The sequence below is a fragment of the Oryzias latipes genome, chromosome 14 (genome assembly GCF_002234675.1).
Source record: "Oryzias latipes chromosome 14, ASM223467v1".
NCBI classification, from domain to species: Eukaryota; Metazoa; Chordata; class Actinopteri; order Beloniformes; family Adrianichthyidae; genus Oryzias; species Oryzias latipes.
The window spans coordinates 20,265,964-20,290,885 of record NC_019872.2 but is presented as its reverse complement, the minus strand read 5'-3'; the positions used below and the strand labels follow the sequence as shown (position 1 = coordinate 20,290,885).

The following is a 24,922-nucleotide window of genomic DNA, read 5'->3' as shown; positions in this document are numbered from 1 at the left end:
AATAAAACACATTTGATTTTTTTAGCTTTCGAGCTCTTAACTCCCCCCCCCCCACCCACCCACCTTTCCCTCCATGTATCTGTAGGCGCTGAGCTGTGATTGAAAATCCATGTGTAGCGACTGATCGTGTGTTCTGCTGACAGATTCATACGTGGACAGCCACTGGACTGTGCACACAAGCAGGTTTTAAAGGAAAAGAAGCTTCTGGAACACTCACTGGCTGACTCCTTGAATCCTTTGGCTGAGTGGACAATCACATGCAGAAAACCGTACAGGCCAGAGCTCTCCTCATCTGGAAAAACACAAAAAGCATTCAATCAAGGATGAAGCAGAAATGTTGTGGGGTACTGCATCTTAGAGCCAGTATTGTCTCTTTTTTTCTGAACAGTTTAAAGCAGCGCTTCATTATTCTATGCATAAAATCATGACTCACAGGGAGAAAAACAGAAATGAGGAATGAGGGCAATGATCCCACCGTGACGCTCAAAAACAAAACAGGAATTATATTTTGTTGCAGACATTCAGAACGCTTTGGTTGTATACTTAAAGTGACAAAAGAAGGGGAAAATGGATAGTTTTATTTTTTGGGAGCACACTGCGGCACAGGAACATTCAGCTTTTAATTTTAACATTTTAAAGATAACTAAGTGCTTTCCCGTTTGTCAGTTTCATCTCATTCTTTCAGAGTTCAGCAGGCAGCACTGACGCTTGTCAGCAGCTGAAGTTTCATGCGTCGTGCTTCCTCTTTATTTCCTCCAGAGTTTGGAGAAAAACAAGGAGTTTTTCAGAGGAACTTTCGTTTTTGTTCACAGCTGCAGTGACACATTCAGTACATCCACGATCACAAACGCCAAAACCTAACTTTAAACACAAAATATTCAAACTGTTCCTCTGATTATTCTGCCATTTGTCGCTTTTAAATTCTGAAGAAAGGTTTAAAAAGCACAACTTAATTTCAGAAGAAACTGCATCCAATGCTAAATTCTAACATTTTTAAGAAAAGACTGGGCCGTCAATGAATATAATACAGACATTCAGCACAAATAGTTTTATAGCAGCTGGGCTGAATGCTAGGTAAGGACACATTTGTAAGCAGTTTTCTCTCTGGGTTTCTCTGGGTTTGCTGTGTGGGTTTATACGTAAGTTAAAAAAAAATCTTTTGGGCCTTGTCAGAATTCCCACCCTAAGCCCTAACTACTAAAAAACGTTCTAGAGCGGGACTATCTAGTGCCCTGGATTTTAAAAACAGTTTGGACACCATGCTCACAACAAATGATTTATTTTTGTGGGAAATATAATGTCACTGATTTCACAAAAAGAAAATCTAGTCAATACGGGCATTTTACAAAGACTATTTATGAACCCACCATGTTCTGATGATAAACACCCACAATATCTAACAAGTGTTGGATATTGTGGGTTAGATATTGCATGGTGGCACAGTGATTAGTGCTCTCGCCTCACAGCAAGAAGGCCCTGGTTTAAATCCCAGCTGGGACCTTTCTCTGTGGAGTTTGCATGTTCTTCCCGTGCACGTGTGCGTTTTCTCTGTGCACTCCGGCTTCCTCCCACAGTCCAAAAGCAGGATTCATCGGTTAACTGGCAGCTCTAAGAGTGCATGTGCGAGTGTGTGTGGGAGAGTGTGAGAGTGATTTTATTCCCTGTGACAGATTGGCGACCTGTCCAGGATATACCCCGCCTTAACCCAACAGTAAACGGGACAGGCTCCAGCAACCCCGTGACCCCAAGAGGGACATAGTGGATTAAGAAAATGGATGTACGGATGGATGGAAACAAAAGTGGACATAAATTTTGTTAACAGTAAAAAAGTTATTTGACAGTCAGCTCAGACATTGAACTTCAAATAGTTTGATTTCTTCACAGGAGACTTTTAAGTTGCAAAACAGAAAAGATTCTTAAGCATCTCTAGGAAAATATGTCTTATTAATAACAAATTCTTAACAATATAAACTCATATTTAATGGATTCAACGTGTCATGTACTGTATGTATAAATGCAAATCTGTCTATTTATTATTAAGAGCAATTTTTTAAGTCAAACAAATGGCAAAATGTTCTTTTATATATTTTCTAATAAATGTATGAATTAATATCTTAAATAGATATGATAACATCTATTTATTATTATTTTTATTGTCGTTTCCTTTGTTATTGATGAAACTGCTTGATATAAACCAAGCAATGACACAATCAATCAAACATGGAAATGTACTAAAGAGGTAAATCAGACATATTTTAACTTACTTTCAATTTTAAAAGACAATTTAAGCATGGATGATGTGGGCACAGGATTACTCTTTTGTAACCTTGGGTTAATATTTTGGCTGGCTCTCAATTGTTTTACTTAACACCAGACATTACTAGCAGAAGGAGGATCAGATACGTAAAAGTGGAAACAGTGTCTTTTTGTTTTCTTTTGAGACATCCGGGATTTTCCTCCTTAATTCTTAAAGCCATCAGTTAGACACAACAATATCCTGCAAAAGTCAAAACATGCAGATAAGCTTAAATAACAAATGTGGCATTAATAACACCAAAAGTGCTAAAAAAAACATCAGTTATGACTCAGCAGATGTAAATATGACAGGAATAAAGTCTATTCCATGTGTGAGCATGGAAAATCCCATGAACGGCTCTGGTGACATTAAAAAAACAATAATATAAATAAGAACAGGTCAGATCGGTGCCTTTGTTTCCCTTTAAATGGCAGATGGCCTGTGGGAACCTCAAACTGAGAATAAAGAAAACAAAACCCACGTCTTTGGGCTTTTTCTCAAAGTTTAGCCAAAAAAAAAAGATAACCAAAAACCATTACTGTCACTTTACAATCAAGAAAAATCCTAAAATCCATGCCTTGTGAGACTCTTATGGCATTTCAGGAGATCAGAATAGGTCAGCCAGATGGCTTTAATGTCACCCGCGGCCTCTGAGAGGGCCTAGAACGTGAAGATCTGGAGCAAAAACAAACACGGTGAGCCAACAGCTCAACGATGACACAATGGGCGGCTTTGACCGCTACGCAGCTAGATGAGAAACATGCTCCAACCTAAACGGATCTTATGCAGGGGGCCTCAAGCTGTCATCAAGAACGGGTATTTTTTAAGTGTGCGCTGAGAGGGAAACAGTAACTTTTGTGTGAAATTAAGTTCAAAGTAGGAGAGGATGATAGGAGATACGGCATTCAAAGAGATCCTTTGTCTTCTTACCGTCTTTGTTGCCGGTGACGGGAATGTTGTGGACTGTTCGGAGTTTGACACAGGAGTTGGTCAGAACTTGAAGTTCGTAAGTGGTTAGTATACATACTTGCAGATCTAGGAGAAAAGAAGATTAAAAATTAATGTTGTTTAGGTGCATGTTTTGGAGTATTTCGCAAAGAACATTTTCCCCCTTTCAGCAGCAGCTAATAAAATATGTGGTACCTTTTTTCTGGAGTTTCTGGATGCTTTCCCTCCACTCTGACCTCTCATAGTCGGAGGAAAGTAGGAACAGAAAGGTCTGTGCACAAACAGAAGGCAGACATTTTTTCAGAATTTGAATGAATGAATACATAAATAAATGTATGCAACTCTCCCCTGTGACTGGATTTAAAATCTCATTCATTTTACAGGTTGTTGTCTCCCTCTAGCGGCATACCATCATCATTACAGTCAATGTAGCTACCTTTCCATGTTTATTGTGGACACGGAAGGGGATGGTGGGGGAGTGCAGCAGCAACCAAGACTCCTGCTCGTTCATCTTCTTCCTCAAGCGCTCCACGCGGCTCTGACCCTTTGGAGCTTTCTGTACAGAAAAACACAACACGACAAGTGAATTTCAGGGCAGCGAGTTACAGCAGAGGAAAAGGTCTAATATAGCTGGTAAAAGTAACGTTTTTAGACCTTAAAGGAAAAAAAATGATGTCCTTTTCTGAGTCATTACTTGACTCACACAAACCACATGTTTATTTTTAGACGCAGCGTCAGTTTGAAGCTAAGATATGACTGTGAGGGAAGATGAGGAAATTTTACATCAGGGTTTCATTATAGATAGTTGGTATTTAAAAATAATGTGCAGAAAATCTGATTTCACCTAACATTGAAGCATGTCTTAGCTGTGAGGAAAATGTAGTGTCAACCCTTCAATCCTTTTCATGAAGTCCCTTAAAAGGGAAAAGCACTTTGGAGTCAAGTTCAAGCGAACTTTTAATTCAAAGCGCTGAACTTCTTGTTAGCCCTCGAGAAAAAAAAAAAGAAACACTTCCCCAGGAAGCCGTGAGTCAGAGCCTGCAATCAACTGCATCTCTGTCACTAATGACCTCCTGTGATTGTAAATAAGAGGTGCGGTCCTCGCTGTACCCAGAGAGGGCAAGTTTGACACGGCAGGGGAGAAGTCACAGGAACTCTCTGCTCCTGGAAGGTTTGGTAGAGATTCACAGGAGCAGCTGACAAACACTTCTTTAGGTGTCGTTTGTGAGTCAGTGCTTAAGCTGCATGTGAGGAAGTACGGATCACAAAAACTCAGGGTTCGGAGCGTGTCACTGTTTTAGAGTCACGGTTCGGAACAGTAAAATGGAAAAAAAACAAAACAAAAACACAGTAAAAGACTACAATTGTTACTTTTTAAAGCTTGAAAACAGAGATTAGACAAAGCATATATTCAGTGCTTAAAAAAATATGCACATAGACACAAATGTATTATAACATCAAAATATTTGCTCAGTGTGGCATATTTGCAGAAACAAAACATAAATGAGATATTTGAACTCATAATATTACCTTATAAAAAGATGCCCAAATAAACAAAGGTGCTTTGATACATTGCTTCTTGAATAAAAAAGAAAACTAGAGAATCAGGGGATGTTAGAATTGACAACTTTTCCTTCTTTCACTGTGTCCCCTACTGCGATACAGCCCCAGAGAATTTATTTAAAAGATGCACGCATGGTGGATCAAGTGTGATTTGTCGCACCCCTATGAGGAAGACAACAGATGATTGTCAGGGTAAGATCTGTGTTTTGACAGCTCTTATGACTTCTGTTTATAAAGTCTCTAATGTCTGATTCCTGAGGCTTTTCCTTTTAGAGCTCAATCATCTGTGTCCTGACCCCCTTCATGTTCTCTTTCTCACCAAATATCTCTTCTTTGCAGATGATCAAATCATTTAAACCTCCAATGTTAAAGTAAAAAAATAAGAACATATATAAAAAAAAAAAAACTTTGGCAACATAAATACTGATGTGGGTGTAAAAGACTGGATTTAAAGAGAATTTTGGTGGTATCAATAAGAAATGACTCAGATTACATCTAACATTTACCTTTATGTGTTTATGTTTTCCTATAATAGAAACCAATGTGATGAATAACCACTGGAAAGTCCCATTCAAGCACAAGAAGCCAGGCAGGTAAATCAGAGTCAAACAAACACATTTCTCCAAATTAAAACCCCTCAGTGAGCTCTAATCGGGCTGCTTTGGAAAATAAACAAAAATATGAAATGGTTAAAGTGTAGTTTGACATTGATAAATTCAAAAGCCTTTCAGGCAGTCTAAACAAAAGAACGATTACCTTTTCTTTTTGAATCTCATTCTTTAAGACTGAGATTTTCATCTTCATCTCCTCAATCTCATGCTCAGGCAGGACTTGGATGCTGGGGCAGGGATCTGAGTCATCCGGAGTCTGGAAAGTTAAATCTGCGAGGGGAATGTACCACTTGCACTCGTACTGCTGATGACGACTGCAGACAAAAGACAGAAATGCAGGAGTGAAGGAGAGCAAAACAGGCCCGAGAGTCACGACTGAAACAACACATGTTTCAGATAAAACTGCAGAAGCTGACAAAGAAAACTGACATGCAGGTTTTACCCAAACATTTATTAGTAAGAGGTGAGTCATCAGGAATAATTCCACACGAATGCAGCAGATTGTTGAATGCAATGGATACATAAACAGTACAAACAACAGCTGAAGCTAAATGGAGAATCTAAAAAACGTCAATATTTTATTTTTGGGAAAAATGGTTCATTTTTTTCTTAAAATAATTTGTCCCTTAGATTTTTACAGCTCTATATAAACAAAAAAAACATCAAAATGGAAATTATTTAGCTAAACATTAAAGTGTGAGAACTGCTATAAGAACACATTAAGAAATATTTCAAAAACATATTTCTCCTAAACAGATGATTTTCCATTAGCATGAACATTTCTGCCAGAAAAAGTAATTCCATATTATTTACACAATCAAGAATCTATAAGAGGGTTGAGACGAGGGAGAACATACCGTAAGTGAAATTAAAGAACAGAGAAAACGGTATTTCTGTACTATAAGGCGCACTTAAAAGCCAATTTACTTAATTCAAAAACGACATAGCGGCTTACATGTTGATTAATTCTGATTGTGTTTACTGATGTCAAAGTGATCTTGAGAGGCACACGGCGCTCTGTCAAAATGTTTGGTTGGGTGTTATTGTGAATGTGCTAACGTAGCTAACATGTAGATGTTTTTATTTTCTTTCTTTTTTTTTGTACATGTTCCTAGCAAGGTGGGAGTTAGAGTAGTCAAAGTAATGGTTATTTTTTGTGATATCAGTTTGTTTTACGTTTATGTTGCAAGCAAGGTTGGGAGTTACAGGTATTGTCAATATGCTAACGTGGCTAACTCTCCTAATATTTTTCATACAAGTTCTAAAATTACTCTGAGTATTAAATACAGTTAATAAAGTCTGACTGACGTACAGATTTATGTTTAAAGCTTTTGTCTTGCTTTATGCACCTTACAGCTCAGTGCGCCTTACTGTATATGACAAACGTTTGAAAATAGGTCATTCATTGACAGTGTGTGAATGCATGAAAAGCTCCAGAATGTTGGAACCACAGATTAGAAGTGGATGAATGAAAAAGATGGCTTTTCCAGAGAGCTGTTCTGTGCATGGCTTCATGCTGAAAACAGTCCAGATCATTCACGGGTCTGATAGTCATGAAAATGTCCTGTATCTCTCCCAGTCAACAAAGAGTTAGATGGGAGACGATTAATGTGAGCGGTGGGAAGATTCAGTCATGTTTATGGAAGCAGGTTACAGGTCAGCATGTAATGCTGGAAGGATTGGATTTAAACTACGGCTGTGAAACATTTTAAATGTTAAATCATTGTTTCTGTGACGGAGGACCAAAACACACAATTAAGGGACACTTTGACGATCATGAACCATAGGATTGGTGTAGAAGCTCACCCCACAGCTGTCTTCTTCATCTTGGCACAGAGTAGCAGATCAGTGAAGAGGAAGACGTGTCGGAGCTTCCTGGAGCTTTCCGAAACCTCCACCAGAAATCCATCCTTCACCAGCTGCCGAGCCTAGAACAGAATCTGAGCTCAGTGATTTCTGCTCCAAGCATGTTAAACTTACAGGTGACATTTTAGATCCAAGTGTTTTCACATCAGAGCCTCCATCCCTGCTCCTGTTTGGGGACTCTACTTTACAGCTGTTGCCTCATTCATGCTGATAAAGAACACACCCACCTCCCCCTTGGGTGTAGTGACAGCGGTTCTGCGAGGGTCGATTTCCTCGTTGATAGATGAAAGGAAATTTTGTGAAATCCGTAAAGCATCCTGGAGCAAAGGAAAGTCTGGGTGGTCCTCAGGAGTGTGTTTCAGCAAGTCCTACACCAGCAAAACAAAAAAAATCAACAGCTGAGTCAGTCTTTTTAAATGTTTTTGACCTGTTTTAAAATAAAAATAGCACTTTTTTATCAGAATCGCCATTTTTTAAGCTGTTTTGCTTTCTGATTGCCCTTTGTCAAATCAATACAGTGACGTCAGCAAAGACTTGAGACTTTAGGTGCATGTCCTACAAAGTATTTTCTGTCACTATCAAACTGTAAGCAAACATGGCTGAAAGTGATGTAGGAAGAGCTTATTGCCTGTGTGACAACTTTAATGAACTTCTAGAAAAATGGAGATTTTTGATGAGGACACAAGAAGTTTTCCTCGTAGCCTCAAACTTAGCATTAAATGATTTCGTAAAGAAAGCCTTAAATTCTACTGAGTTTGTTTTTTCACATGAATAAACGAGTAAAGCATTAAGATACAAGATTGTTTAACAAGAATCCAGAGTTTTATTGAAATTGAAATTGAAAACCAAAAGGTGTTAGTTTTGGTACTCACGTGAAGGACCAGGGTGCTTCTAGTAACACGATCGATTGGCTTGTAGAGAAGAGCTGTGGGGGGAGAGATGAGCATGTCAGTGTACCTGATGCGTGCAATTGTCAGACTCACTGCTGCCATAGACAGCCTGTAACCACAAACAAGGGCAGTTGTGACTAAGGCATTACATTTTTCACTCATTGACCAACAAACAATGATTCTCAAGGTTGCCAATAAGAATTACAAAACCTCCAACCTCCAATGTAAAGAAACTCATCCAGAATGGACAGTTTAGTGTAAATCTAAGAGAAGCGGTTCAAAACAAAGACTACATAATCTGAGTTGGATACAAATTCCACCTAAATAAGTGCAATAAGACTACAGTGTGAAAATATGACTCTTGTCACATCTAAGCCACAGTTTGAGCCTGCATTCAGCTGCTTTCCCCTTCAGGCGGCAGCATCGGCAGCAGCTGACAGACACGACAGCTCCACAGTACATGAGACTCCCGCAATCGGTGCTCGATGAAATACAGAAACAAAACAGGGTTTGATCTGCAAAAGCCGTAATAAAAGAGTCCACCATTCTTGCCAAAATTCGAGCAGCTGCTGAAGTTTGTGATGCATCCACAAAAATCAACAAAGACACATCAACTTTAACGTCATTTAACAACTTGTAGTTATGTTAGGTTTTCCTTTGGCCATTATTTCTATTTCTTTTATCTTTTTTTTTTTTTTTAACGTGATGATGTTTTACATTATTTGCTGGAGCTCAGTTTGGGGCATTCTTTTGCTGCGATCAGTTAAAGTGTCTGCAGGAAAAGAGGAAAAGCATGCTTGCAAGGCAGTGTTTTGTTTAGGAAATTCTGCATTTTGAAAAACGAGTCAATAGGTTTAATCCCATCTAATAAATGCAGTCCACCCATGTGAATGCACTGATAAACCAGATTAAAATGTTTGCAGAGAGATGAAGCTAATCTCTATTCACAACAGTGTAAAATGAAGAGTTTCTGTAATCTGCGTTTAAATTGGAGGGAAGACAAGTTGCGGCTCCTGTGAGCACAAAGTCTCGTCCCATCCGGACTGTGAAACGCTCAGCGGAGAAATTTCCTGATGGAAAATTTTGAAACATCTCCCCACTGGTCATCAATGTGGCCTCTTGTAGTGTCTGTGGCTCAGTGAAGCAAAACTGTAACCCTTGGGAGGGATTTTTGAGACAGATCCTGCTCTGGCACATTCTGATGAGAACTTGTGCTTTTGTAACAACACATTTGTATTCATGTCAAGAGCAGTGACTTGAGCAAGAACAAGAAGACTTTAGGAGCCTCTGTATGTGCCAGGCTGCAGATACTTGCTGTAGGACTACGGTACCTGTTAAGAAATCCACATATTGACGCTCCATGTCTGAAGAACTAACTTAAGTCAGCGGTGCAAGTCTTGCATGCTGTTTAAAGTATGGTATTGATGGTTAGACTTTACTAAACAGAGGCAGACAAGAAGAGCAAAACATTTAAAGAAAAAACAGGACAGTTGCGTGCCTTTTAATATTTTATAGCTTTTAAATTTGTCATTTTATATTTGTGCTACTTTTTTTCTGCAAAGAAAATACACAAGATGTTATGTGTTTGGCCATTGTTAAATCAGAAGTATTACAATTTTAAGAAGTAAGTAATGTATAGATGAAGGTTTAGAAGAAAAGGATGTAAACGGTGAGGAAACCAGTTTAAACCAAAAACTGAAAGAGCATTGAAAGGTTTGCAAACAAGAAAAAAAGTTGTCCAACTGCATCACTGTTGATTAAACCAGATGTTTTTTATGACTATATAGCAGTTTTACAGGATTTGCTTCTATTTAAAACTATAGTAAAAGTGTGAAAACTGAAGAGCCACTCTGAAAATAAAGGACAGCAAGAAATATTGAGAAATAAATAGATGTCCTTCACATTTACAGATAATAAATTGACAGATCCTTCACAGTTACACTGAACTCAGACTCACTGACGATCAGCCACAAACCCAAAAGGCTGCTAAAATATTTGAAAGCATTGCTCTGCTTTTCTTTGCAGCACAAGTTCTACCCCCAGCACATGTCTGCAAGTCGTGAGCTGAGTACAGGCATGTCCCAGCTCCACATGCCACCCACTCTCGCACAGGAACATCCGATCATTTGCTGACATTTATTCAATGGAAAGATTTAGGCAATCAATTGTTGTACAAACTAAGATCCTGTGTTTATGAGCCTCAGAAAACTCCACTTTCTAAAGCTTTCAAAGCAAACCTCTTGAACCAGCTCACTGATTGTGTTAGAAATTACAGAGGTAAACACAAAAGTCATCAGTTATCTGCTGAGCAATAAATAAGAAAACATCTTCTGCATAATGCCTCAATACATTTCTATTATCAAAGCTTCAGAATATCTGCTCCTGCCTTTCGTTTCAACTATCTAAAATCAAGTTAAACATCAATAACAAAAGGCTATTTGAATAAAAACATAAGACGTCTCCATCAAACAACAGACATAAAGCAGTTGTTACCGTATGTGCAGTTACTACACAGTCTGAGGACCAGCAGCACCTCCATCTCAGCTCATCTTCTCAATCTGCTCTCTGCCTCTTCTCTCCAGCCGAAATACAACCAAAGGAAGAGAGAGGCAGTGCAGGCTAACTCGTGCAGTAGTGTGCCTCCCCAATTCCGCCACAGCAAACACGGGTAGTAAGAGCAAGGTTTTTCAATTTTAAAGACATTTCAAGTCAACTTCACTCCAGCCATAAACAGGAATATTGGTCACATTTTGGTAAGTAAGTCTAGAGTTAGGAGCAGTCTTTTAATCCTGATGATTGTAGATACAGAAAAAAACACATCTCCGTCATTCAAATATTCTTTATGAACTTTGAGACACTGAAATGTTGGGCTAATGCAGTGCTTCTCAAATAGTGGGGCGCGGTTTTAGGCACAGGTAATACGTGCAATTGTCCAGTGCGCAAATTTAATGTGGGGGCGGAAGTGACAGCGGCTCAGTGCTTGGAAAAATCTGGTCCACTATTCGGTTCCTATTGTCAGTTAAATCACAGAGTTTACAGCCTGAAACCTTTGAATCCCCGTCCCTGCAGCCGCGCGCTCACTTCTCCTGTCACACACGGTTGGGTGTGTGAGAACGAAAGGGGAGGGGTGGTGTGGGTTCTGGTTGCCAGGTGAAACGGGGGACACGGAGGAGCGCTGCCAGCGCTGCCTGTTGCCCAATACCAGGATCATCGTGCCTTTAGATTACCGTACTCATCTCAGGCTAATAATATCATTCTTTAATCCATTCAGAAAAAAATCAGCTCAATGTTTTTTACCTATTTCTTCAGACTAAAAACGTTAAATATATTGGTGCTGCTGTGTTTCAGATCAATTTACATTTAATATTATTTATTGATTGCTCCGTACCAACAATCCTGTCCACAAGTCAGAGGCAAATTTTTGATGAACTACTGCCGCTCTGCACAAACTAAGTCCTTGAAAACGACACCGTTTTTTATTGTTAGCTAAAAACGGCATAATCATAATTAAAAGACCACTCGGAACGCTTTTGAAGAAAATAAAAAGATGATTGGAGTGAAATGTAACATGAAATATAATCAGAAACCAAGAATATATGAATAAAAACATGTTATTTCTTGATGATGTTCGAGTATACTCATAGGCCCTTGTATGGTACTATAATACAGTCACATGTTCATATAAGCTTACCTTCCATTGAAACTGTGGAGCAGTCCTTGGAGTCCTTAGGTCCTTTAACTTTAAGATTCTGAAAGAAGGAAGAAACATTAATACACATATAACAAACATCTAAGGAGAGAAGATGCAGCATTAGTAGCAGTAGCTCTGCCACAATGTAGAGGGCCCTTGTGAGCCAAAGTTTGTTCTCCAGTGGTTGCTAATAAGTTTAATAGGAGTCTGTTATTTTATATTTTGCTCTGCAAAAATGTCAGATCATTAAAAAGCATTTCCTGTACAGCATAATGTCCTCCACTTGAAAAAAATGACGTTTCAAATTCATCATTGGCTTTTTCAGCTCTTGCTTTCACTTAAGATGATTTATGGTTAGACTGACTTAATACTACTCGGTGAACCTGCTTATTTCATAATGTGAACCAATTTACAAAAGTTCAAAAGCTTCATAATCTTCTAATGTCATTTTGTCATTGAGGACAAGCTCACCTCAGATATCTTCTGGAACTGGATGTTGGCTTGGCTGCATTTCTCTGCCGTCTCCAGAGCTATTTTGTAGTTGTCCACAAAGGCCTTGTACACTCCCAGCTGGCTGGCCTGAAGCATGCAGAAGGACATCAAAGAGAGAAGGATGTGTGAGACCAACAGATGCATGACAATTGTGCCAAAGTTTATTCTCATTGCAAACTTTAATTGAATGGAAAGGTAAAACAAGAAGTCCTTTTTTTTTTTTTTTTTAAATGGCCAGCCACTAAAGTATGATGCACGTGTTTGGTGATCTCAGAGGGGGCGGTTCCCTGCCTGTCATTTGCAGCCTCTTTCTGCAGCACATGTGCACCAAAACTCAAGCTGCAGACCAGCAGAGCATGAATATGCATCCTGGTGGATGAATGCCTGAAGCTCAGCTGAGGAGCAGACTGCATTTCATTGAAGCAATCAGATTGGATTCAGCTGGCTATAATGAGGACAACTGGATGCTTTGGTTTTTTACTCCTTTCATTTGGTTCTTCTCATTTCAATTTTTGGAATGTGACGCTGAAAGTTGGACTCAGAAGAGAGGTCATAACAGACTAAAAAAGCCTTCTAATTTATTTTGGAGATGGGTTGCTTAAATACCTTCTAGAGAGTATTGCAGAAAGTACAAAGAGTATTTTCTTTATATCTATATTCTCAACAAAATCTTAAAAAAAGGGACAGCTTTTAACCTAATATTTTATAAAACAGCTTTTAATATCCCACCTGTTTCAAATTCTCTTCAAATCAAAATTCTGCTGTTGAATTCGGGCAAAAATAAACAAAAGCTGGACTAGCAGCTCTGGCAGGGTTACTAACTGTCTCATATCTGTTTAATGTGCTTGGTCTTTTCTGTTTATGAGCAATTCAGCATGAGTGCCAATAAAGTATGAAAGTGGTAACTTTGGCTTATCGTTGCTCAAGTTTGTTTTCCATGCATCTGAATACAAAGATAAACTTTATTTTTTAAAGAAAGCCATTTCTATTTAATTTGGGTTAAATAAATGATGACAGTTTTTAATATTTTTATTTGGACGCTAAAATGTATTGATTGTCTTTGTCTGGATTGTCTGCTTTTTGTTCATCTTTTTAAATACATGATATTGAACTCCTGTTTGAGGTGAAACAACTTCATTAGTGTATTTTGTAGCACCCAAAATGCTTTTTTAAACAACCTAACCCAAACTTTTAGGACAGAGAATGTGTTAGATAACTTGTAGATTTGCATTAGCAGACTGCAATGAAGACTTTCCCTTCCTTCTCCCTTGAGGAAGGTGAGAAAACCTAGAGCTGTGGCCGCCTTTATCTCCTCTGTCTCTGTTTTCCAGAACACTGTCTCTCTGGTGGCCTTCATGCTGTTGACAAGAAGCAGTAGGGAGAAAACCAGCCAATTACACTGCCATCTGTACTCTCATCAAACCCCTGTGACCAAGTCTTTTGCTGCTACCCAACACACACATCCTCACAGCACAGATGGAAGCTGATGACTACAATAAGGGGTGACACATGAAGGTGCGAGAGAAGACTCCATATAAAGAAAAATACAGTATTTAACCCATGACTTGTACAGTGAATAGCTCTGAAGGGGGGCTTGTAATGCAGGACTCTTCACGTCACTCAAAATAATTCAATAGATAAAATAACCGGTGCGATAATTATGGCATAACAATTTTCTACCCTTATTAAGGCCCAAAGCACTTTACAGTCACAGTCCCATTCATCCATGCACACACACATTTACACACTGATGGTGACATCAAGAGGAACATGGAGTTCAATGTCTTGCCACTTCAACACATCGGCAGGCAAAGTGGGAACTGAATCAGCGAGCTAATGACCAGAAGTCAACAGCCCGACCTCGATGCATTAACCACCCCCAATATCATGTCTACTTGTGTGTTGCTGCATATGTAAACTTTTTGTTTGACATTTTTATATTGGCTTTCAAATTTCATTTCAAATGTCAGCAAACAGGCTCAGCTATGTAAAAGCTTTCTCAATAGCAAACAAAAATCTTTCCTGGGTGTAGACGTAAAGATAACATCTGAGACATTCAACGTTCCCATGTTTCTACTGTGTAACAAGTACACAACTTAGGGAAGATTTCAGGCCCAAATGTCAGTGTCATGATGCTGAGTGTGAATTTACAACTGTTGCACCAACGTTTACTTTTGTTTCCTATGACAGGCATTTTGGTAAATGGTAAATGGCGTATACTTATATAGCGCCTTTCTTCCTACAAGGACAAAGCGCTTTACAGTCACAGACCCATTCACCCAGTCACACACACATTCACTCACACATTCAGACACTGATTTCTTACTACCAATGGGCAATTAAGCTATTCAGCAGTTGATGCAGTTTATTTTTTCTAGATTGAACCTCAGCTGTGGATGTTTTGCCTGTTCGCTTAGTGTCAGGACAGGTGTTATTATTGATATTCACCTTTTGGCATGTCTCTTCAGGGGCCCCCAAAGTCACTCAGCTTTCACTGATTTGCACCGGTGGTTTGGCAGAGAGTTTTACAGATGCCCTTCCTGACACAACCCTGTATTGTATCTGGGCTGGGGACCGGCACAGGGAGACCCATACTTGGGCCACCTTGTGGCCACATTGTTAGACAGAAGCACTAAGGGTCTTACCCAAGGACCCAGACTGTCCCATGCATCCCCTGAGAAACTAACCTTGGTTAGTTTCTTTTCAACTCTTTAACTTTATGATAATCTCTGACATTAGCAGTGGCCAAACTACAGTTACTAATCTAAGCTCTTTTACAAACACTATGTTACAAATCTCCCTCAACTCATTTGTTTTTTGATGCATAGAGCCAACAGTCAGCAACAACCAACTAAAACAATAAAACGAAAAGCTGACAAATCAGAAAACATGCTGAGTCAGCGAGGGAGAGAAGTCTCCAGGATCATCTTGTTATAGACACTAGAAACCCTAATGATTAAAGAAACAAAATACATTACTTCTATACAACAAATGTTAGAATTTGCTTCACGGTTTACATCATTAGGGAGTTGATACCTGTTACCCAGCATAATATGGCCGCATCAACAATGTCTTAGATCATATATTTCATTCTTTCTGAGAAATCCGAGATTCGGTTCAGAGAAAGCGTGGATCATATCTGTGCTCGAGGACTTTGACGTGTGAGGGCAAAGGGTAACCAAACAGAAGTGTAAATGTCCAACGGGAAAACAAAAGATTCATTAGAGCCTAAATTAGAGCCATTTCAGTCACTTTATCTCAGTAAGATAAACTAACACTACTGTTATTTCAGAAAAAAGCTTCTGAGTTGGGTAATAATTATAGCGATAACTGGTGCTGACATCTCATTCAACAAAATATTCAACTAATTCCTCCTTGGATTTTTCTCTTCTTGAAGTTACAAAGAGTGGAATCCCTAAACAATCTCACACTTGAGCAACTAAACAAAACACTCCCACACTGAATATGTAAAAAAAACTATAAGGAATACATTAAGGTCAACCATCCTTTTGAAGGAAAAAAGCTTTTCTATCATGTCTACACACCAACACAGCAAAGCTGCTGCATTATGGACTAGGAGCAAGTCTTAAGCACCACAATCAGAGGCTGCAACACTTGTGAATGAAGACAGGGTGAACAACACAGTCACTCTCACAAAAAATAATTAACCAGTGAGCCATGAAGCACCAACAGCTCCTTTCTGAAAGCAGTTTGCATGTTCCCTGTGAATGACGAAGGTAACTGCAGCGGTCGTGTCAGACTCACCAACTTCTTGAACAAATGTCCAACCGTGACTTTCTCGTCCCACTGCTGTATGCTGGGTGAGAGGGCGTCGTAGAACTCTTTATGGATCTCCAGGATGTCTTGGATTTTGTAGAAGATGGTGTCGATCTGCTGCATGGTCAGGACGGGCTGGGATGTTGTGGCTGTGGCTTTCAGGGGCCGCAGGGGCTGCAGCAGCCAGACAGAGAAAAGAATGCAATATTCTGACTCAATAAATACACCACGAACATAAGTAACAAAGTTATGCAGATGAACAAGAAAATCATCATCTGATAGACTGGCAGTATGGAAAAAGTCTTTTCCTGGCTGTAACCTTCCTACAGAGGTGATAGCACACTGACATACTTAATCACAGATGCATGGAGGGGCCATGGTGGGTGGGGAAGAGCAACAGCATTAACTCTGACACAAAGGCTCACACTTCAGTCATCTGGGGTTAATGAAGAGTCTGTGGCACGCTGACTGCATGGCCATTAGACATGCTTTCCCTTTCAGAGGCAGAGGCATCAGTTGCAGATGCACAGAGCAAAGCAGATGAATAAAAATGACTCCTTGGTTTGGACAAATGTGTTAGACACATGAATAGATTTGCATACTAGTTTCCCTCATGAATCATTTAGCTGTTAAGCTAATATTTCACTAACCACAGTCATTAAAATGCCACAAACACACGTTTGGCGAGGTCATTAAATATGCGTCAACACATTATGTTAATACAGGTCAGCTACAATACAACTGACATTGATAGGGAGATAGATAGCAGCCTTCATGATGGAGGGAAAAAGAAGAAACTGTGTTTTTCTTAATCTCTCTTCCAACATCTGTACCATAAATCTACTACATTTACTTTAAAAAAATTACCAAAATATAACAACAATAAAAATGTATAAATTGAAAGCATTAGAAAAATGTAAATACCTTTAAAGTTTAAATAAGAAAAGTACATTTCTAATGAAAATGAATGTGTGGAGCTGAAACTATGAGCTATGAACTATGGTTTTGAAAGCATTTAAAGTCTGTTGACAGGGCTGAGATGAATGCCAGAAAAAATCTACATTTTAATGACAGATCAGCTGAAAACAGTCAAAGAATGCCAAAAAAGTGAAACTTTCTAATTTTAAAGTGAAACACATCCAATTCTGCTTTCTTTGGAAACCTGTAGCGAACAACTGCAGTAAGAGAAACCAAGCATTTATTCTATATAAAAAGGCAACATTTAATAAAACACAGCTTTTGGGTTTTTATTAAAATTACAGATCTCATTGTAAAGCTCAGGAATTAAAAATGTAAAACAGGTCAATCAAAAAATAAAAGCATGCAAAACTTAATTTAAAAAAAGGAGAAAACTAAAAGGATTTAAGGTTTTTCAAATCATAATTTGTTTATTGTGAAATATTAATAAAAAGTGACAAAAATGAAGTTTCTAATAATTCTTTTTAGATATTACTAACATAATATCAAATTGCAATAAAACATATTGTTTTTGTATGTCTTATGACCCAACATATGTCAAAACCTTTGAAGTTTTGACATAATACGGATCTTTTTGATATTTTTGTGCAACTAGTTACTGAGCTAATATAGAAAAGAGGACTGTTAAATGCATTGTTTGTGTTAATTACTTATTTTATTTCTTTCAAAGTTTTATTTCCTAAAGGTTTGGGTTGAATTTGACATCATTAAGATAAAGTAATCACTGCGGTGGATGTAAATAAATCATGCTTTTATGGCTAAAGGTTGACTATGCTGGGTAACATTTTAAGGAAATGACTACCTTTAACTGCAAAAATGTCATGAGTAGCAGCAAAGAGGGAAAAACACGTTTATGGTGTGATCTTTCTGCCTGCATGTGTGCCTCACCAGTTGTAGAGCCTCTAATTGGTTGATGTAGATCTCTTCACTGGTTAAAAACCCAGACAGCACCAGTTTCTTCATCTCCAGACCTTTCCCAAGATCTCCCTGCAGGGTAAAAACAAAAGTCTGTATGTTCACAAGTCTACTGTCTTTTTGTTACATCACACACACTCAATACATAGAAACTATTTTCTCCATCAAGGGTTTCCTTTGTAGAAACACTGAAGATCAGTTTCTGAATGATGTCTGTGTAGTCATCTCACCCAGAAACAACCAAAAAATTCACTTTGAAAAACAAAAAATACAGAAATATTTAAGCTTCCAGTCGCCAAAATCAAACGTTTAAGGACTTCCATAAAAATGTGCTCCCACTGCCTCCAGGCAACATCATCAGAGCAGATCTGTGTTAACGTGTCAATATTTTGCAGTAATTTGTCTATTAAAAAGATAAACTATTGAAAAAAACAAATGAATAATAATTCAGCTATTCCAGTGAGTTATAAACCAAGTATAAATCTAAATGCACCAACAGAGTAAAAGAAATGTATAAAAAAAAAAGCAATTAGCTAACCTAAAGATTTCTTAACCCTTGCAAAACTAGGAATATGAATATATTTAAACCAACCATTATAATAAATGTATTAAAATCCAGCGGTGTGATTTACATCTACTAAAACTTTGAGCACAGCGCCTCATTCTTTTGCTAATCTTTTGAGTGTGTCTGTCTGTTACCTGACTCCAAATAGTCAAGGGAAACATAAAATAACAGCATTAAAAAAGAAGACAGCAATAATAATACCAAAGAGTTACAGGGTCATTCCATGAAAATGTGCCCCTTGGACATGAAAAATTTGTCATTTTTTACCGAAATGTTTCCTTTTTTAACAAGTTCTAAGTTATTGGGAATGTGTTTAACTTCACAAAATAACATTTTCCCATCTCAGGAATTATTTTGATTTTATAAATTTTCCTTATTTCTAGTTGTGGTGTAAGAAAATTTTCAACCCCGTTATGCAATATGAAATCTCCATGAATATTATAATAGAATGTGTTTATTAAAATTTGAATATTTTTAAATTATTCACATGTCCGCTGTTCTAATAAAACCATTTAAAACTGAAAATTTCTCTTAAATAAAGGTTTTTCTTCTCTTAAATCTTAAAATGTAACTAACAGGCGAAATTCACTGTTGTCATTTTCATGAAATAATTGGAAGATTTGCAATCCAAAATACATACTTTAAGATAGTTATCATAATTTTAGACAAAAGTCAACAAACAATTACGTATAATTATTTTTATTTATAAATGTTATCTGACAATTGTTGTGTTACAGGGTTGAAACAGGCATAACGGGTTGAACATGGTGACGGGGGGTTGAAGGGACAAATACAGATTCACTTGTAATTCCATACTCTAAAATTCAATGCTAGGAGATTCCAGGAGCGTTTTCATTTCATAACCACAGCAACATTAGATGTAAATTATAGCTTAATGGAGTTTATAAAAATAATTATTGAGAAAAACTACAACAGCATGTGAACATAAGGAAGTTTCTGCATTTTAAATGTTTTCCTCGTTAGTGTTTGTTTGGTTCCTGTGGTCATTCTACTCACATCATCTCTTAGATAGATATCCTTGATTTTTCTTTTACCGATTCAGAAAACCTGCTGGATCTATTTCTTTCAAAAAGAAGACTCAAGATTTTTTATTTTATTGTTTGAGAATCCAAGTGAGTAACTTCTAAATTTTTGCTGTTGTGACTTTGGCAATCAGCTGCTATTCTTTGTCTTTAGTAGCTTTTTTGTATTTATTTCTAATGTCTTGACTGAGAAAAAAGCAAGTAAGTTTTTTTTCTGTTTAGGGATTGATTTGAATTAATTAATTTGAAGATAGCCTTTTTTTTATTTGAACGTGGTGAATCAGAACACATTAAACATTAGCATCTTTTTTTGTATTTTTCTTTAGATTTTCTTTCTTTTTCAAGTCTATCTTGTAGTTCAGCTAAATTTCAGCTATTTCAGTTTTTTATTTGATAAAAAGCTTGAAATCTCCAATAAATGTCATTCCACTTCATGATTGTGTTCCACTTGTTGATTCTTCACAAAAAAATTACAGTTTTATATCTTTATATTTGCAGCCTGAAATGTGACAAAGGGTTGAAAGGTTTAAGGGGCCGAATACTTTCGCAAGGAACTGTATTTGCCTCTTGAGTTTATTTTTTGTATTATATTTCTAACAACACAAATATTACAATCTCAACCCCGTAACATTAAAACATTACGGGGTAACATTAAAACGCTACGGGTTGAGTGTGATGTGGTTGAGAATTTTGAGCAAAATGGCCACTGTTTCATTAATTAAGCGCTAAGAAGAGGGCGCATAACATCCATACAGTTCAGAGTTAAATTATTTATTTAAATAACAAAAACCATTTTTAGCAATTAGTAGTCTTCTATAATGTTTTCATGTTACGGAGTGGAGTCGCTGCGCTTGACCATATCAACTTCACCAAATAAATGACAAAAAATACTAAAAAGGCTGGAACTTCCCTGCTTCCTCTGGGGCTCCAGGGTCCAAAAGACTCCACTGTTGTCACTTCCTGGTGTATATGCAATCATGGATCATATAATTTTTTATATAAGGGGTGGAATCGTTGTGTGTCACGGGCTTGAGGCGTTACTCAGGGACAAAACCAAAACTACTTTAAATAACAAACTAATATTAATACTAAAACATAAAAATGATTGCTATCAAAAGAATAACAAAAAAACTTTAAATTCATGTAAACTTTCATTTAGGTCATGAGGGACATGACGAAACAAATATTTCAAATTAAAACACATAATTTCATTATCTTTTTAAAGAAGTATTCAAATTTGCATGTCATTGTATATATTAAGCTGGCCAATTATATTAAATACAGCTTAAAGTAAGAGAGGGACACAAATTGTCCCATTTTCGTGGAATGACTCTACAATATGTTTCCAATGAGAATTCAAACCAAATGCATGATCTGTGTGGTAAACACTACAACTGACAGTCAGATATTCCATACATACACTGTGCAACAGGTAACGTTTTAGGCCAATCGCACAGTATAAGGTCATTACTTTGCTCATGGGCACCTGAACCAGCTACAAACAGGGATCAATCCATACTATTCCTTACTGAAGAAGTCAGGATGGTTCAGTCCGTTCATAGAAACTGTCCAGCAGCAGCCAGTCACTGTTCTAGGGAAGCTAAAAGAGAAGACTATTTCTACATGATGGCAGTTTGGCAAAGAAAGTGATGTCACTGCGTTTTGTCATATCCTGTATTTGATCTGTGGTTGACTTCACTTGATTTGAAGAAACTCCCAAACATCATGAAAGGACATCACATGTTCAGCAAACTTTCCTTTGTCTTTGAATGGAACAGACTTTAAACTTTTGCAATATACCTTTACAAGATCTATGAAAAGTAGACTTTAGCCCAGTTAAGCCAAATTAACACAGGTTGTTTCAAGTGTATCAATCCTCACAGTCATTTGTAACATGAAGGAACGACCACAGTAAATAATTGCAGCATGTGCAAACCAGTTACATGTTGATATCGTCAAAACTGCACAATGTGACACATGAGAGTCAGAATCATGTCTCTAAGGCCTTACAAAAAAGCAGAAAGAAGGTTACTTATTAACAGAGGCAGATCTATAGAGTGATATCGGCACACAGGTGTTGTCTGACGTACCAGTGAAGGTTTTTTAAACCGTTCGCAGCTGCCCTTCGTCTCCAAAGGGTTCACAGTATAAATGAGGCTCCGTAATGAATGCATCATTAAGATGGACCACTGTGGTGTGTACAAGCTGAGAATTAGAACAGCACATGGTTGAAGCTTGATCTGGCGGTTTGTTGAAGTCATAGTGACGGTCTATAAATGTCAGGCTTTGACCAGTGAACAGTAACCACATGGGGTTTTCCGCGAAGTGTGAATTACCTTCTGTTTAAGTTTACTAGAATAAAAGGTGTTTATTAAAAGGAAACAATGCCTAATATCACAGCCAGAGTTCCTATAATGGGCCATTTCTAAATGTATCCCAGCTTGAGCAGTGTTTACACACTTTTTTGTGCGTCAGATTCAGTTCCCCTGACTCACAAAGTGCCGGAGATGTCCTCGACTTCAAGTCCCAGTGATAAATATGTCACAGAAGCATGGTCAAGAGGAAAAACTTAAGAAGACTCTTTTCCCTCTGCTACATACAAAGAGCCACAGTGTGAGGAGGCCAAGATGAGAAATCCATGAGGGGTGGAAGGATTTTTCCACAGTGACCTCCTCCTGTGAGTGTATTTACTCAATGGAGGAAGCGCTGCCTGCTTTTCTATTGCACCCTCTGTTCTCCTTGGGTGCGATAACAGAGCTGATAATAGTAGCAGCGCAGAACAGTGTAAGCTAGCCTTGGTTGGGAGGAGTACGCACAGAAACACGCAAGAGGTCAACACAAATCAGCCACGTTTGCAGAGTAGGAGAAGAGTGGCTGTGTTTTTAGGCTGCGCCTGCTGCACACACTTCTGCAGCACAAACCAAGCTAGGAGTTCAACTTCCAACAACATACAAGCGGGTTTGTCCTGCACCCAGCTGTCCGGCCTCTGCCTCACCTTCCAGTGTCTATGTGTCACAGTGATGGGATCCCCATCTCCGCATTCAATCATCTCCTCTTCCAGCACCCTGTCCAAGTAGCCCAGCACTTCCTCCTCTTCCTCCCCCATGGCTTCTTCTTTTTTTTCCTCCCCCTCTTCTGCTTCTTCAGTTTTTAAATGTCCTCTTCTTCGGGGCCCGCCTGAACGCATCAGGTTTCCCCCTTCAGCGCGAGCCGCCCGGACGCCGACAGAAGGAGAAAAGGAGAGGACCCTGCCTGGTGCAACCCCACCCCCATCCTCTGCCGGGCTTCCTGGCGTTAGTGTGACTTTTATGAGTGTGTGTGCTGTTCCACCATGGTCGATGAGGTGTCCCCTCCTTCTGCACACGCCCCTCCCCTTACAATAAACGCAACCCGGCCACTTCCTCGATGGAAGCCGTTCTTTTGAAAGCAACTCTGGAGGAGAGTCTGCCTCCTTCTCTTGGCTCGTTTTCTGCTCTCGCTGTCAGAAGTCACTTCCTCATCGCAGAAAAACGCAGGTCCTGCCTCCCTCCCAGCAGCACATGCTACAGTGTCGATTCCTCTCGCCTCCTGCTTGCCCATTGTCTCTTTATTGATCTGTTGAGAGCGGTACATGTTGAGCTACAGCCAACTAATGTAAGACGGTTTCTAATTACAGTTCACACAGTTTAGCGGTTTTAAAAGCACAGCATGGAAGTTAGTGCTGCCGAAATGACACAGGCTCAAGGAACACGCTGGAAACATCAATAATTGGAAGTTATAAGAAAAGAAAAAAAAAATATGAATCCAGATTTGTTGTATAAACCTATCACTTCTACTCACTGTTAACAAATAGCACTTCTTTCCTTTGCTGGTTTTTACTGTTTGTTTTTTGCAGGTTGTTGCTGGTTTACAGATTTTATACACGCAGAACTTCAACAGCGGTCTTTATGTCAACACAACTATCAGCCATTAATCTGGGTGGAAGCGCTGATTAAAGCAGAGAAGTAAACAGGAAAGGAAAGAATGCCAGCCTCTAAAACCAAGACGGAAAAACTTTGGAAAAAAGTTCAGATATTCTTTTCCTTTTCACCTGCTGTAATATTCCCCCTCTATAAATTCAAATTCCTTTTCAACACGTATGAAAGGCAAAGTCAAGAAGACAAGAATCTGAGCAAATTCTCACCTTTACTTTTTCTTTCTCGTGGACCATTTTTTTAACCTTCTAAAAAGTTTTAGATTGGTTGAGTGGTGCACTAAATCCAATAAATTCTGGATGTGATTTCAGGCGGGATATTTCTAAAATATGATTACTTAAAGACTACAAGTAAGCATGCTTAATTACCTGTTTTTGTAGTAGAAAAAGAATAGAATAATTTTTTTTATTTGAAAACATATGGCGTCTTTAGCCAAGAGTCTTTCTCAGTTTGGACAAATGTCTTTGGGTTAAAAAAAAACAGAGTCCAAGTTAACATCAATGTTTTTATACTGTCAAACTATTCTGGATGAATGAGTCTTTACAGATAAGTCACTTGTGTCTGCTTAATTGATTTTAAAGTAGTTCTTAAAACAAAAGTTGAAACCTAAAGCATTACATTTTAAAAAAGTTTTTTTTAAAAAAAAGATAAACTGTCCTATGATCTATTCTTATCGCAGAAAGGGATTCGTGGAAATTAAGTTTCAGATGCCGCTTGAAGCATACATAAAAACAAAAAGTAACATTCAATAAACATCCACTCAAAAAATCTGTTTTCCCTGCAATACCTTTTAAATTATGGCCACTAGATGGAGACATATCTTCATTTAGAGGTCTTGGCTGCAGATCACAAACATTTAAACACCAACTTTAATAATTTATGAAGTATCTGAATTAAAAAACAGAAAAAGGGCTGAGGCTAGAGCTTATGTATAAAACTGTGAATAAACAGCTTAAAGTACCACGACTAAAAACAGAAAAAAGTAACCTCAGACAGCAGATCTGCAAGGTTAATGTGTGTGCCAGTAAAATGCACATAACAGCTCCTCATAAATATACCTAACTGAATAAAACATAAAAGAAATGGCAACACAAAATGGCAAAAACCTGCTTTGGAATAGTATCAGAATATGATTGGAGAGCAGAACCACACAGACCCATGAAAAACCATCAACATCGAGTCAGATTTCAATTTTACAGGAGCTATTGCATCAGAGGGCAGTGGCGGTTCTACACTAACTTACTCCCTAGGCGAGTAACCCCACCAGCGCCCCCCCCCCCCCCCCCCCCCCGCGCGCGCGCACACATACAAAATTTGACAACATCCTGTTGTGT

General features: G+C 38.3%; 1 protein-coding gene across 5 annotated transcripts in view; it reads right to left on the bottom strand.

Annotated features, from left to right (window-relative positions):
* abr (active BCR-related) overlaps nt 1-24,922 on the bottom strand; it is a 118,729-nt gene that overhangs the window by 41,425 nt on the left and 52,382 nt on the right. For 4 of the 5 annotated variants that reach the window (XM_011483721.3, XM_011483722.3, XM_004076596.4 and 1 more), the window contains exons 3-14: nt 18,001-18,099; nt 16,123-16,308; nt 12,337-12,444; nt 11,866-11,923; nt 8,157-8,209; nt 7,512-7,652; nt 7,225-7,346; nt 5,564-5,732; nt 3,681-3,800; nt 3,440-3,515; nt 3,227-3,331; nt 218-292 (exon numbers count right to left, since the gene is read on the bottom strand). In XM_011483721.3, coding sequence (XP_011482023.1) covers nt 218-292; nt 3,227-3,331; nt 3,440-3,515; nt 3,681-3,800; nt 5,564-5,732; nt 7,225-7,346; nt 7,512-7,652; nt 8,157-8,209; nt 11,866-11,923; nt 12,337-12,444; nt 16,123-16,308; nt 18,001-18,099 — 1,312 coding nt within the window. Of the gene's footprint in view, nt 1-217; nt 293-3,226; nt 3,332-3,439; nt 3,516-3,680; nt 3,801-5,563; nt 5,733-7,224; nt 7,347-7,511; nt 7,653-8,156; nt 8,210-11,865; nt 11,924-12,336; nt 12,445-16,122; nt 16,309-18,000; nt 18,100-22,630; nt 22,914-24,922 lie in introns of those variants that run through there. The other variant, XM_011483723.3, reaches the window with a different exon arrangement.